At 38.3% G+C, this 12691-nt stretch overlaps 1 protein-coding gene across 16 annotated transcripts in view; it reads left to right on the forward strand.

The window, feature by feature from the left end:
* The window catches only part of SYNE1 (spectrin repeat containing nuclear envelope protein 1), a 494933-nt gene that overhangs the window by 239618 nt on the left and 242624 nt on the right, over nt 1–12691 (forward strand). For 15 of the 16 annotated variants that reach the window (XM_044924087.2, XM_044924084.2, XM_044924085.2 and 12 more), the window contains 7 exons: nt 4236–4372; nt 4590–4767; nt 5599–5781; nt 8561–8704; nt 9005–9160; nt 10653–10817; nt 12422–12594. In XM_044924087.2, the coding sequence (XP_044780022.2) occupies nt 4236–4372; nt 4590–4767; nt 5599–5781; nt 8561–8704; nt 9005–9160; nt 10653–10817; nt 12422–12594 (1136 nt within the window). The remainder of the gene's footprint in view (nt 1–4235; nt 4373–4589; nt 4768–5598; nt 5782–8560; nt 8705–9004; nt 9161–10652; nt 10818–12421; nt 12595–12691) is intronic. The other variant, XM_044924083.2, reaches the window with a different exon arrangement.

A 12691-nucleotide genomic window follows, 5' to 3' on the forward strand; every position in this document is an offset into this window, starting at 1 on the left:
TTTTTTTTAACTAATAGCCGCCCTTTCAGAATGTGAGGAAGGAAAGCATAAAAGGAAGAGTGAAAAACGGGCAGAAGCTTGAAATCTTCTTTCTTTCTTTTACTGTTAAATAATATCTCAGAAAGCCTTTCGATATGTGCAGTTTTAGAGTGCTCTGAATCATGGATGTCCTTAAAAGGAAGTTTAGTAAACTTCTCTGTTTCTATTTATGTTATTCATTTCAAAATATCTCCAGCCAGTAAGAAAGTCTTGCAGTATTTCCAACACTGTCTTAAGTCAAGTATCTGAAACAAATATAGCACCCACAAAATAAAACTTCATAATCATCTCTTATACTATTTAATTTATAATGTTTCTAGGATTTTGTTTTCTCGAGTTTCCTATCCTTTAGGCTTAAGCTCTAGAATAAAGCACAGAAAGTTCTGTAAAACAGGGAGAAGGAAGTCAGTACTTGTCTTATGTGGTCAATATTATTCACTCTGGTATAAAAAAATGAATTATTATGCTTTAGTTCTTTTGTGTTTCCTTTTCTTTCTCTTCCATTAATATGATGAATTTTTTTTAAAAGAAAGATTTGGTTATATTTAGATCGAATTACTGTTTTGAGCTATCATTTTTTTATTCATACTACTAATGAAAGTAATAGGTGAAACCTATAAAAATGCACATGATAATGTAAAGAGAATATGGACTTTTTTTTTTTGCTTTAGAAGTCCAGTTACCTTGAAGTTTGTTTAAACGAAGAGAAAAAGGTCGTAATCTTTTCATGCAATACATACGTTGTTCTTTAAGTAACACTTGTGACAAACAGAAATAATTAAGGAATGCTGCACTTGCGATCCATACAAAACACCAACATTTGGGGTTGTACATAATTTAAAGAAATATCCCAATCACTTTTCAAAATATTGTAGTAGCCAGTACATAGAGGTATGCCTTAGGTGGTCATAGGCATGTAATTCAGAAAATTAAGAAAAGAAAAACATACTGGAACTACTTAATTTATTCAGAATCACTGAGCAAGAAAAACAACCTTGAACTTCCATACTGATTTTACATAACTTGTATATAGTACCTTGACTTAAATTCAAGAGAAAAGGTTAAGACTCTCCTCTTCTATTTTTGGTAACAGGTGCATGGTAAACTAAGATAACATTTCTCCCTTGATTTTACCTGAGAGTGGCCTTTTAAATTTTCTATTTAAAAGAGGACAGGTTTGGCACATTTATACTAATGTTAAAACATTATTAACATTTCTTGGAATCTCAAGAAGAGAATATAGATTATTATTTGTGCTGGTAATCAAAAATTGCCAGCCCTTCGCTTAGATCTACTTCCAGATTTGGCTCTAAAGTTCATAGTTTAGATGATAATACTATATAACCTCCCAATATTCAGATTTCCTTTTATTTTTAATAATGATATTTTAATCTCAAAACAGATAACATTATGCTGTATACCTTAAACTTATACAGTGCTATATGTCAATTATATCCCCATAAAACCAGGAAAAAATAAAAGATAAAAACAGATAATAAGTTTTCTCACCACACACAACAAAGGAAATGGTAATTATGTGATGGGATGGAGGTGTGAGCTAATGATCTAGTGATAATCATTTACAATATATAAATGTACCTTATCAATATGTTGTACACCTAAAATTTATATAATGTTGCTTATCAATTGCATTTCAATAAAGCTAAGAAAAGCTTTTAATTTTAAAAAATAATGATAATATTTCCATGACGATAGATGCATAGGACATTTTACAAAATAATGGATTTGCCAGCGTTCTTTGACATTGTTTTGCTGTTTGTTGGAGGCGGGGTTTGTCACTGTTGAAAATCACAGTAATAGACATAAAATTCCACAAGTGTTTATTCTCTATTCCACAATTAAATGATGAGACTCAAGAAATCTTTAAAAAATAAAAATGGATCATCATCTATAAACTATGTTAAATCATGTTGCAAAGTATCTTATTCACTGTGTTTGCAAAACTCATTTTTTTTTTTAATTTCCAAGGTTATTAACCTTAGAGATTTAACAATTTTATTAACCTATAGAACCTCTAAGGGGGAAAAATACATTTTAAGACTTAACTGAAACAGAATTATACAACCTGATATTTATAAAATGAAAGACTGCCAAAATGCTTTAATTTATGTTAAGTTTAGTGTAGTCAAGTTGCTCAGTCATGTCCAACTCTTTGTGACCCCATGGACTGTAGCCTACAAGGCTCTTCTGTCCATGGAATTTTCCAGGCAAGAATACTGGAGTGGGTTGCCATTTCCTTCTCCAGGGGATCTTCCCAACATGGGGATAGAACCCAGGTCTCCCGCATTGCAGGTAGACGCTTTACCTTCTGAGCCACCAGGGGAGATGATTTTTTTTTTTTTTAAGTATAAGTTTTTAGTCAAAAGCTTTTCACTTTTCATATCATCTAATTTATAAATGACTGTTTTGAATCTCTGGTTCTTTTTACTTTTTTGGTATGTGGTAAATTTCTTTAGTTCTTATAACATTTTCCCTTAAATAAAAGGTTCAATGTGGTGTAAAATAGTAGTTACTAGTGTTTGGAGTTTTGGAGAGAAACTTTCTAATTATTTGTGAATTTCATAAATAAAAACATCATATACTCCTCTGAAGTCCAGCCACTAACCTAGAAAGAATTTTCAAACCAATGGAACTTCATCCCTCCTCTGAGAATCACAGTCTAGGTGGAAAAGCCAAGAAGTTCAAGACCAGTGGGGACTCTGGCTGGTGATGAGTGCAGACACGGTGCTGTGTGTCCTCAAGATAATCCCCTAAGAGGTGGGACAGAGATCAGAGAATCCTTAGAGGAGCCCTGATTTGAGCTGAGTCTTGAGGCTTGATTACAAATTGACCAGATGGGAGAGGTGGAGGAACAGTATCAAGATCCAGAATTACTGAGGAATGAGAAAACACAGGCAACAACTGGAGAACGGGATTCACAATCAGAGAACATTGTGCCATTCGAGAGTAGACAGGGGCGCTGAGAGTCAAGAAGCAGAGGGAAAGAGAGCTGATTAAGAGTTAAGACATACAATAGATCAGACCTCGTTCATCTTGTGTGGAGTGAGAAGTTTTCTGATTCAGATCAGTGGGAGGACAGTGGTGCCATTTTCTAGGATGAGAAATACAACACAGACCTACTTTGTTGAGAGGCCTGGTTTTCCTCCAAGTCTAGGCCGTGTCTTGATAAATATCTCTGAGAACAGTAATAGTAACAGCAACAGCTATTTGAGTAGTTACTCATCTTCTTGCCCCTCCTCCTTAATATTTTTTTTTAACTTGGAGATAATATTATCTACATAGTCCCACTTAAATAGCCTGCTGTCTTTACTAAGTAGGCACTTGATGTGCCAGGAACTGTGCTAAGGATTTGACACTGAGGATCTCACGTGTTCCTTGTGAGAAACTATAAAAAAACTCTGATTGCAAAGCACCTTGTGTAACTCAATAGACCATGTGGTTTCAGAGGTGTCCTTGTCAAGTCCCAACACTTTGTTTTGGATTTCAGATTTATAACATTGTGATTAATCATGTCTCTCTCTCATCTATTAAATTGTGAGCTCTTCAAGTACAAAAATCACACCTTTAGCTGTTTTGAGAGTGCCAGAATCCAGCAAAATGATTGATAGATACCAGATATTTAGCAGATATTTGATGACTAGATGAATTAAACTATGAAAGGAATAAATTACTAGTTAAATTAGACCTCTGATATATAAGAAATTCTTAATGTAAAAGTTAACTGTATATATACTACATAAATTCAGTTGCTACATGTATTTTTTAATCCAAGGTTAGTATTGCTTTGCTTTGAAATGATTTCTCTTCACCTTTAAACAGTATATACCCATGCACATCTTCCAATGGCATAGTCAGAATGTTTTTGAACAGTTTAGGCTATTCTTGTTTTTCTGTTTCTCGTTCTGCTTTAAGTTACTTGACCACTTGATCATTTGACTATCTGGCAACGCTGGATACTTGAGAACTTAGCTCTTCCTAGAAAAAGATGCAAAATAACCAAGTGCTATCATCTGCCAGTGGGAATCCTGAAAATAGGCCTCATCTCATTACTGAATCTACTGTGTTGGTTCTCCCTCCACTAATAATTTATTATGTGATGTATGCGTGTATCATACAAAGATGTGGAAATTGCCCAGTTTAAGCACCTGCTCCTCTGCCTGGTTATTTCCTGGTAGGAGATACTGGATGCTCTACAAAAAGCAGAGCCTCACACGGAAAATCTCAAGTCTCAACTGAATGAACTTTGTCGATTTTCCAGAGACCTGAGTACATACAGCGGAAAAGTTTCTGGCTTGATTAAAGAGTATAATTGGTGAGCATAAACCTTACGGACATTCAAAATATTTTTACACAAATAAGAAGTCAGAGGTTTGTTTAAGTTGTGAGTTCAGTAATAATATAAATTAATATTTAAATATATTATCAAATGGTGTGAGTGTATATTAAGGGCTGTTGATTTTCTTGAACATTATTTTGATCTACTTTATCACTTTTTTTCTCCCGTTAAATGCTTCAAATCATGGTTCCAGTCTTTGTTTGCAAGCATCCAAGGGCTGTCAGAATAAAGAACAGATTTTACAGCAAAGATTTCTGAGAGCCTTCAAGGATTTCCAACAGTGGTTGGTTAATGCAAAGATCACAACTGCTAAGTGCTTTGACATACCTCAAAATATCAATGAAGTTTCAACGAGTCTTCAGAAAATACAGGTAAGAGTGTGATCAATTAATTCTAATAATGGTGCTGAAAAACTCTAGTGGTCCAGTGGTTAGGACTCTGTGCTTCTACTGCAGGGGACATGCATGGGTTCAGTCCCTGGTCAGGGAACCAAGATCTCACAAGCCATATGGCCAAAAAAGAAAATATGTAGTAACAGTGCCTCCAGGTGACTCAGAGATAAAGAATCCACCTGCCAGTGCAGGAGACTCGGGTTCAATCCCAGAGTCAGGAAGATCCCCTAGAGAAGGTTTTTGGCAACCCACTTCAGTAGTCTCGCCTGGAAAATTCCATGGACAAAGGAGCCTGGTGGTCTACTGTCTGTGGGGTCCCAAAGAGTCGGACATGACTAAGTGACTGAGTATGCATCGCTGACTTCTAGATCTTATTATAAGCCTGTTTAAGTTTTGCTTAAGAAACTCAGATTTCAAGTAAATCCCTTCTTGAAACAATTGATATGTAAGTGAAAAGAAACTAGTCCATTCATCTAAATGCATGCTATTTTTATATATTAATAGGGATTTAGGAGATAATAAAAGCTCTTTGTATGTGAGAAACATTGTGCTTGAGCATGCTAGGCAGATTTTCTCATTAATTTTCACAATACCTGTAACAGTTACATAAGATTATTAGTAGATACAATGCATACATAATACACTAATGCCTAAGAGTATTGTTGTACAAATAGGGTAAAAGAATCTTCTTCAGTTAATATATGCAACAAAATTGTTTATTTCTTTTCTTTGATTTTATTGAGAAATAAGTAGGAAATTCATGTATTTTAATGTATAGAGCTTTTTATTGTACCTAATCTCTTCTTTAAGGAATTTTTCTCAGAAAGTGAAAATGGACAGCACAAGCTAAACACCATGCTTTCTAAAGGAGAACTTTTGTGTACTCTGTTGACCAAAGAGAAAGCTAGCAGCATTCAGGCCAAAATTGCAACTGCAAAAGAAGATTGGAAAAATTTTCATTCGAATCTCCACCAAAAGGAATCTTCTCTGGAGGTATACGATAGCCAACCATGTGGACACATTCTGTGTTATTTGTTGTTGTTGTTGTTAAAATCCAGTGTATTATACCCAGTACATCTAGATATTCTTGTCAGAGATTTTGGTCATCCCTCACTGAATATGATTGGATAACTGGATAACTTTAAGAATCAGCTCGTTGTTGAAGTGTGAGCCTCACTGAGGAATGTAATAGCTTCTTGCATGATAGAGGCAATTATCACAGGCTTGCCCATGCACCAGCCCATCAGGAACAACTGGTTTTAGTTTTAGGCAATATCATTTAATCTTTACTTGAAGTCCCTCATTTATGAAAGTTGTTCTAGGAGGACTGAACAGAAATATCCATGCAAGGCTGCAAAATGCTAAGGATGAGACAGTGTGTTATAACTAATGCAGATACCAAGTACTGAATAGTAGATTTTACGAGTTCAGTATGCAGAGAGACAAAATAATTTGATTTTACCTAGGGATAACAGAACTTGAATTTATTATAATCATAATTACCCCACAATGCAATTATTTTTTTTCTTGAAATAATCTGTTTTGTGTACCAACTCAAGCATCATGGAAAGTATTTTTTTTCTTCCTTTTAAAATGCTTCCTAGCAGAAGAGAGCCTTAATTTAATTATGGCCATAATCAATGAAGGACGGAAAACTAATAATAGAGAATTAATATCTGGAAAGAGAAAATGCATGTTTCCTCAATTCTTAACTAACCAGAGACCATTGTAGTTCTCGACTTTAATAGTGGCTGTCGTTTCATGGCAGGCATCCTCCATGTAATAGAGAGTAATAACCATTTTGCAGAGGCCCAGATGGCTCAAGTGGTAAAGTGTCTGCCTGCAATGAAGAAGCGACAGGAGATATAGGTTCAATCCATGGGTTGGGAAGATCCCTTGGAGAAGGAAAGGGTAATCCACTCCAATATTCTTGCCTGTAAAATCCCATGGACAGAAGTGCCTGGTAGGCTACAGTCCATGGGGTTTCAAAGAGTTGGACGCGGTTGAGCATCTGACACAGATAAAAGAACCATTTTGCAGTGTCTAGAAATTCGCTGTCAACCCTGCAGGGATCATTAGTGCAGTGTGGCCTGAGCATCTCCTGTCAAAAGCAGTGCATATAGTATAGATAATGAGGTTACCTAATTCAAGAAATGTCCAGTAGGTCAGGGATTGCTTGCCTTCCTGCTTTTCTTATTTTTCTTCCTTCTTTCTTTCCTTCTCTTCTTCCTTCCTTTCTGCCTATCTCCCTTCCTTCCTTACTGTCTTCCCGCCTTTCTTCCTTCACTTATATTAAGAATACACACAATAATACACATAGTAACACTTACTATGTGCCAAGCACTATGTTAGGAATATGAAAGTGTTAACCTTTCCTTCTCCTCAGGGAGAGGGAAACAATATGAAAAGAGATGGTTGCAATATAGGTATACTCAGGATGTGGGAATCACTCAAAGAAGGATGAAACTGACTCTGTGTGGAGAAATCAAGGAAGGTATCCAGAAAGGCGACATTCTAACTGAATCTGGAAACTAAACATGCTTTGAATTTGCCGAGGCCACTGTGCATTTCAGTTAGAAAGGAGTGCATTTGCAGGGCCAGAGTGTTAAGTGTCAACTGTTAGTGGGAGGCTTTGAGATGTTTGGCATTCAGGTGAAATATTGTGGGAAGAACAACAAACGTAAGACCAAGGATGAAGATTAGGACCTGATAGTAGAATGTCTTGTGTCCTAAACAATTTGACCTTGACTCTTGGATAGGATTCCTTTTCTGAACCTCAGAACAGTCTTATTTTCTCGATTTTCCCAAGGATGCAACATGACCCATACCATTCTAGATGCATAGAAGAGACATTAGTTCATTGGTGGCGGTTTAGTCGCTAAGTCGTGTCCAACTCTTGCATTCCTGTAGACTGTAGCCTGTCAGGCTCCTCTGTCCATGGGATTCTCCAGGCAAGAATACTAGAGTGGGTTGCCATTTCCTTCTCCAGGGGATCTTTCCAACCCAGGAATCGAACCCAGGTCTCCTGCATTACAGGCAGATGATATACCAACTGAGCTATGAGGGAAACCCCTTTTAGTTCATTACATACAATGAATGTTTTAGGACACTAGGGCTTAATTCTAAGATTGAAAAAAGCTGAATAAAGAATCTACTGGTCTTTCAGAGACACATATCTTAACTATCTGGCCATAGTGTAGACCAGAATGGTAAATAGTAAGTAGCTGGAAGACCAGAGAAAGCTTTTCAAAATGGTCCAGATGAAAGAGACAAGGGCCTGAATTAAAGAACTGATAATGGATGAAGGATTTCTCTCTAAGAGAAAACATGGCAGGATTTGATAACTGATTTAACAAGGGGCTCGAGGAAGAAGAAGTTAATTTTAAGTCTTTAGTTTCTCATTTGGAAGATAGCTTGAATGATGATGCCATTAGGGGAGTCTTGAATATGGTAGAAAAAGTGGTTGGGGAAGAGAGAAAAATTCATTCAGTTTAATAGATATTAAATTCGATGGGCCTGCAAGATAACCAGTGGGTAATGGCCAGGAAAATAACAGCGAACATAAGTGTGATGTTCAAGAGAGAGGCTAGAGCTGCCAAAACAGTGAAGGTGGACATTTATCAGGTGCTGTTGTAGGTGCCCGCTTAGCATGTATTAATGTGTTTAGTCTTCATCACCGCATTTCTATTTTATGAATGAGGAAATTAAAAGACTCTACACTTACTATTAACATTTTTTTTTTTGGTCCCTAACACTATCTAAAACCTCATAGAATCTAAAGATCCAAATGAAGGACTTTGAAGTAAGTGCTGAGCCTGTACAGGACTGGCTGAGTAAGACTGAGAAGATGGTTCATGAAAGCACCAATCGCCTGTATGATCTGCCAGCCAAGAGACGAGAACAGCAGAAGCTGCAGGTGATGAGCCCCTGGCAGGTTCTGATCCTCCTGCAGATCAGAGGCAGGGGGGCACCCTGAAGTTAGATGATGCTGTCTTGAGATTGGGTGCACCCTTTCCTGAGTTCAGAGCTCCCGCTTTCCTTTGAGGTGTAATTTGTCTGGTCCTGGAGCCCTACATTGTGTGTGGCTTGGAAATAATAACGCCTTTGGGCCACGTCTTACTCTCCAGTGCTTGTTTCCGCGGTCTTGGGGCCAAAGCTTTGTCTGCCGTGTGCTCTTCCCCAGCCTCTTAATAGTGACTTGCTTTGTGCTTTTCAGTCTGTCCTTGAGGAAATAAACTGCTACGAGCCTCAGCTCCGCAGGCTGAAAGAGAAAGCTCAGCAGCTGTGGGAGGGCCAGGCGGCCAGCAGGAGCTTTATGCACCGGGTGTCGCAGCTGTCTTCTCAGTATCTAGCGCTAAGCAATGTAACAAAGGTAACGCCTGCCATGTGCTGTGTGTGAGTGTGCGTCCTGGTGGCAGAGCTGGGGCCTGGGAGTCCCGGGGGCCCCGGGGCAGGGCTGAGGCGTGTAAGTGCTCTTCCTAGCCTTGCAACCCCGGCCAAACATGTGTGCTGCGTCATCTCAACGTGCTTGTCTGAAAACAGCAAGGGAGGTTTCAAACATCCAAGAGACTTTCCATCTCTATGGTTACACCAAGTATTCCCTTTAATCCTGAAATGGTTCCCCAGAGCTCTTATTTTGAAGACTCAAAGCATAAATAGAAGGCAGACTTCAGAGTACTAGGTCTAAAGAGACACAGATTAAATTACTTTCCAAAAAACAGAAATTCAAAGCTGTTTTTAAATTTTAGTGAGTTTTAAGGATAGTACTTTTTGTTTTCATTTGTCTCAATTCTTTATATTTATTACATAGTCATCAAAGATGCGTTGATTGAGAGTTTCAGTTCAGATTCTGGAGCAGAGCTCAAAATTGGCAGTGATTCCCATCACAGATGAAAGCTCTTTTCTAACAACTTAGAAAAAAAGTAAATGGGATCCGACAGTGACCTCACTTAGAGCATTCAGCAGACCCATCCTGAATTGCAGAGGGCCAGACCACCTTGAGTTTTATGGCCTTGTGACATTTGTTCCCCATATTTCTCTTTTGCATTTCAGATCTGAGAATGTAGGGAACCTGCTGGAACTTGGCTTCACCTGTTTGAGTGTGGGCTTACTCCTGGCCTGCTGTTTGCATCCCCAATAAAACATCGTTGAGACAGTCATATAGTATTAGCCTGGGAGTGAAAAGACTATATTTACACCAATTTTTGTTACTTTTTTTGTTTTTAGAAAATCTGGCATAAATTCAGGAAATCTAGAGTAAATTAAGACCATCTTTCTATTGCTTTGTATTTATTTAGGTACCAAAAATCAACAGATATTCAAATGCTTTATGTGGTAAAAATTATATTCATAAAATCTTCATTGTGTTGGATGTTAACTTTACTTAATAAATAAATCCACATGTATGGTCCCAATTTAGGGGTATTACAAAATCTCAGATAATTGGTTTTTTTGAATTGGCTATCATGTAGTTCATTTGGGTATGTGGTATTGACCCAAATATGATGATCTGAAAGCAAAAACTACTTCAGTGGGTTTCCCAGAGAAGGTGTGAGGAATGAATTAATGAAATTTCTGAAAAGCATCCCCAATTGTCATAAAGAAGAGTAGCAAGTAAGTTGAGGGTCAGTAAATTGTCACTGTAATCTTTCTGCTTCTTGACCCAATTATTCTCATATTTTTACTCTTTAGAAAGCTATTTCCCATCTCACAGATTAATACAGCCTTTATCGTATCTATGCAGAGTCACACCTATGGCTGATCACAGTTATTTAGACCAGGGGTAAGCTTTACAGTCTGCGTAGCTGTAGGCTGTGAAGCCTCTATGGAAGGGACAGCTAGATGATGGTCTCTGTCATTTCTAGGAGAAAGTGTCAAGACTGGATAGGATTGTTGCGGAACACAATCAGTTCTCCCTGGGAATTAAAGACCTACAGGACTGGATGACGGACACGGTCCACATGTTGGACTCTTACTGCCACCCGACCTCTGACAAGAGTGTGCTGGACAGCAGGATGCTCAAGCTTGAGGTGTGTCTTTTACAAGAAATGTCTCTGATTTACAGAATTTGTTTTTCTCAAAATTTCTCAACTCTCCATCTGCCTGGTGTGGTAAGAAGCCCAAGAATGGGGACATCTCTGGTGGTCCAGTGGTTAGGAATCTGCTTTGTGATGCAGAGGACACTGGGTGGATTCCTAGTCAGGGAACTAAGATTCCACATGCCGTGGAGCATCTAAAAGCCCGCACACCACAACTAGAGAATATGTGTGCTATAACAAAAGAGTCCACATGCCACAACTAAGACTCTATGCAGCCAAATAAACCAATACATAATAAAATATTAAAAAGAAAAAAAGAAACCCAGGAATACTCTGCTGATATGATCCTGTTGACACAGGGAGGCCTTGCCTAAGCATTCCTGAATCATTTGAGCCCAGATAGACTTGCCCATCAATACTTTACAAAAAAAGAAATAACAACCCAAAAGTGGTTACTTGCTTGATATAGCCAGTGAATAGGCTATATTCAAATGATATCAGACATATCTATTCTGAGAAAATACTTCAATGAAACATTTTATCAGGCAGAAACATTTCCCATCTTGTTCAATTAACTTGCCTGCTTGTATCAGTTAGTCCATTCTTCTCCCATCATAAGAAATCCGTTTAACATGAGTTTACGTTTGTGGTAAGTCAGTCATTCTTCATTCATTCACCTGTCATTTATACACTGAGTGTCTTCTAGGAGACTGGTGCTCTGTCTTGATACCAAGGATTGAAAAATGAATAAAGTATGGTCATTGTCCTCAGGATTTTATAGTCTGAGGCTAGAGGCTGAGGCACAGGAGACAGTAATAGCAGATGGGGTGTGCTGATGGAGCCGTGGGCACATAGAGGACCAGAGCTGGGCAAGGACAGATGGTGTTGAGAGTTGGAGCAGATTTCTCAGAAAACCTGAGACTTGAGGATGGAACCCAATGAGCAAAAAAGCCAGTGGTGTGGTGTGTGAATCGCCGCTAGCACTTCCTTTCTGCTGCGGCAGAAGCCGATGGCCAGGAGTGGCTGAAACTGAATCTGCAGCAGTGGGCAAGCTCCAGATGAGGGAGAGAGATGAAGTTTTACCTTTTAGGTGATAAACACCAGTTTTATAACTTTGAATTCAAGCATCTTTCTTATATAGAAAAAGAATAGTGCTTGTGAAGAACTTGAAATGTATAAATTTAATATAGACTATGAATTTATCTATTTCTTTCAGTTTGTTGTATGAGAGACCTTAACATGCATAGAGCTCTTCATCCTGTGACCTTTGAGAATTTAGGAATCCTATTGTTGTCTATTTTTTGCTTATTAAAAAACAGTGAACTTAAACTTCAGTGGAAATCAGGGATTATTCATTCAGAGAATAATAAAGATCTGAAAGGCCAAGGCCACTTGGAGACCAGTGGGTGACTGGTAACTGGTTACTGGTTCCTGATACCACCAGCCAGTGACTCTCCTGGCCTCCTGATCAGCCCAAGAGATCCAGGGCTCAACACGACGGCAGGTCATCTGCTATCCACAGGGACTCTGAAATATTTAAAGCTAGCGATGTTAAACATACAGATGACAAAGGACTTCTGTATGGGCTTTTACAGGCTCTGTTATCAGTGAAACAGGAAAAAGAGATCCAGATGAAGATGATAGTGACCAGAGGAGAATCTGTCCTTCAGAACACCTCCCCAGAAGGCATCCCTGCCATTCAGCAGCAGCTGGCGAGTGTGAAGGATATGTGGGCATCCCTTTTGTCTGCAGCAATTCGTTGTAAAAGGTTAGTGAAGCTGAAGGGCTACTGCAAGTCATTGCTAAAATATCTATAGAATAGCTCAGTAACACACTGTACAGGGTTTCCCCTATCCTCTCTTTGT

The sequence above is a fragment of the Bubalus bubalis genome, chromosome 10 (genome assembly GCF_019923935.1).
Source record: "Bubalus bubalis isolate 160015118507 breed Murrah chromosome 10, NDDB_SH_1, whole genome shotgun sequence".
Lineage (NCBI taxonomy): Eukaryota > Metazoa > Chordata > Mammalia > Artiodactyla > Bovidae > Bubalus > Bubalus bubalis.